Here is a 1703-nt window from a genome sequence, read left to right on the forward strand (position 1 = left end):
AAGGAAACCACCATAACCATCGACATGAACAAGCTTTCCACCGCTTCCAAGCGCCGAGGCGGCCGGGCACCAAGGAGCAGCACGAAGAAGCAGCCGGTGCTTGAGCCCACCAAGTCAATGGAATGCTCTAGGCCGGTCGGTGACATGTCATCATCAACATCAAGCCTACCTCAGGGAAACTCGGAAACTATGTTAGACCAGAACCAGCCGATCACCATCATCACTAATGATACAGCCTGTAGTGAGGAACCCATGATCATGGACCCCATAGATCTGAATGGTGGTGTCCTGGAGCCCAACTACGCGAACAACTCAATGGATCAGATTGGGATTTTGCAGGAGTGTGGGGAGATTGAGGCCCTGTTATCAAGCATCGACGACATGCCAGCTAGTGTGCTGACTGGCATCGAGCACAGAGGCAACTCACCTCGGGTTGAGGATCTCCTGGGCATGGACTGGGAGGGTTTTGCGTCTCACCTATGCGACGAACCAGCCCAGAATGATCTCCTCCAGACCGTGAAGCCGCAGGCAACGACAGGCTACGAGTCGGACAAGCTTGAGTCGTTCGTCAGTTGGCTCCTCTCTGATGCGTCCTAAGAGAATCAATCACAAAACGGCCGCCACAAACCATAGAGGAAGAAGAAAAAGATGTCACACGCCAGGGTTTGGTTAGCGCTCAAAATTTAAAGATCTACGAGATTACCGCGTATTTCCATGCCCCTCTATAAATGGGCATTTAAAGCAAAAAAAATCTATTTTTTTGAATATTTTGAATTTGAACACTCAATGTACAGTAAGTACGGCAGCATCTCAATTATTTCAATGTAATTAGTTCTGGCATGTTGGTAACAATCTATTTCCATGTTCAACATGTAGCGTTCGAGTTCTCCTTTTTGCATTTTTTATTGAATTAATATAAGTTCAAGTGCTATCTATATCAATTTTTTTAAAAATTGAAATCAAAATTTAGTTATAAATTTTGTTCGGAATTTGCTTGAAATTTGATGGTAACCATAATAACCACGTTTAGCAGTCCCCCAGGTAAAAATACCCCATTGAGTAACGAAAACAGTGGTCACGTGTGCTAGGCTGCTAGTCCTCTAGGCCTCCGTGCAGCACCGCCAGATGTTCTGCAGCCTAGAGAGGAAGGTGAAGGTGTGGCGTCCGCGCGAGGGAGCGATCTCAGGGAGCAACTAGTTGACGAGTGCTCTTTCGGGAGCCTCCCAACGATCACTTTGGAGTGGGCTGAGAGCGCGCTAAGTGACGCATTCTCAACCGCCGCCACGTGTCGTGGTCTGGGTGCTTCCTCCGGATTTTAATTTTTTTTACTTTTTTGAACGGTATTTGGATTTTCAGATGGTTTTTCCTGGTTTTTTCGACTTTTCGGTTTGTCACCGGACTTTTCAAACTTTTCGACAAATATTTTTTTTAAAAAATATTTCTTTTTCTTTCCTGAGAGGTACGGTTTTGCTTCTGGAGATGCACGGTTTTGCTTTCGTGAGAGGCACGACCATGCTTCTAGGAAACAAGAAAAATGTTTTTCTCTTTTTTTGTTAGAAGCACAGTTTTGCTTCCAGGAGAGGCACGGTTTTGTTGCCGCTAGTGGCTCAGTCGTGCCTCTCGGAAACGGAAAAAATTCGTGTTTTCTCTCTTTTTTTCTTTAGGTCGTGCCTCTCGGAAACGATAAAATAATGTGATTTATC

At 45.4% G+C, this 1703-nt stretch overlaps 1 protein-coding gene across 1 annotated transcript; it reads left to right on the forward strand.

Moving 5' to 3' along the window:
* Positions 1–6: 6 nt before the first annotated feature.
* On the forward strand, positions 7–844 carry LOC119344552 (the record flags this gene model as incomplete). The annotated part of the gene is made up of 1 exon (XM_037614948.1): positions 7–844. A coding segment is annotated over one exon (591 nt), but the record flags the coding sequence as incomplete, so codon positions are not given.
* Between the last annotated feature and the right edge of the window lie 859 nt (positions 845–1703).

This window comes from Triticum dicoccoides, unplaced genomic scaffold, assembly GCF_002162155.2.
Source record: "Triticum dicoccoides isolate Atlit2015 ecotype Zavitan unplaced genomic scaffold, WEW_v2.0 scaffold173290, whole genome shotgun sequence".
NCBI classification, from domain to species: Eukaryota; Viridiplantae; Streptophyta; class Magnoliopsida; order Poales; family Poaceae; genus Triticum; species Triticum dicoccoides.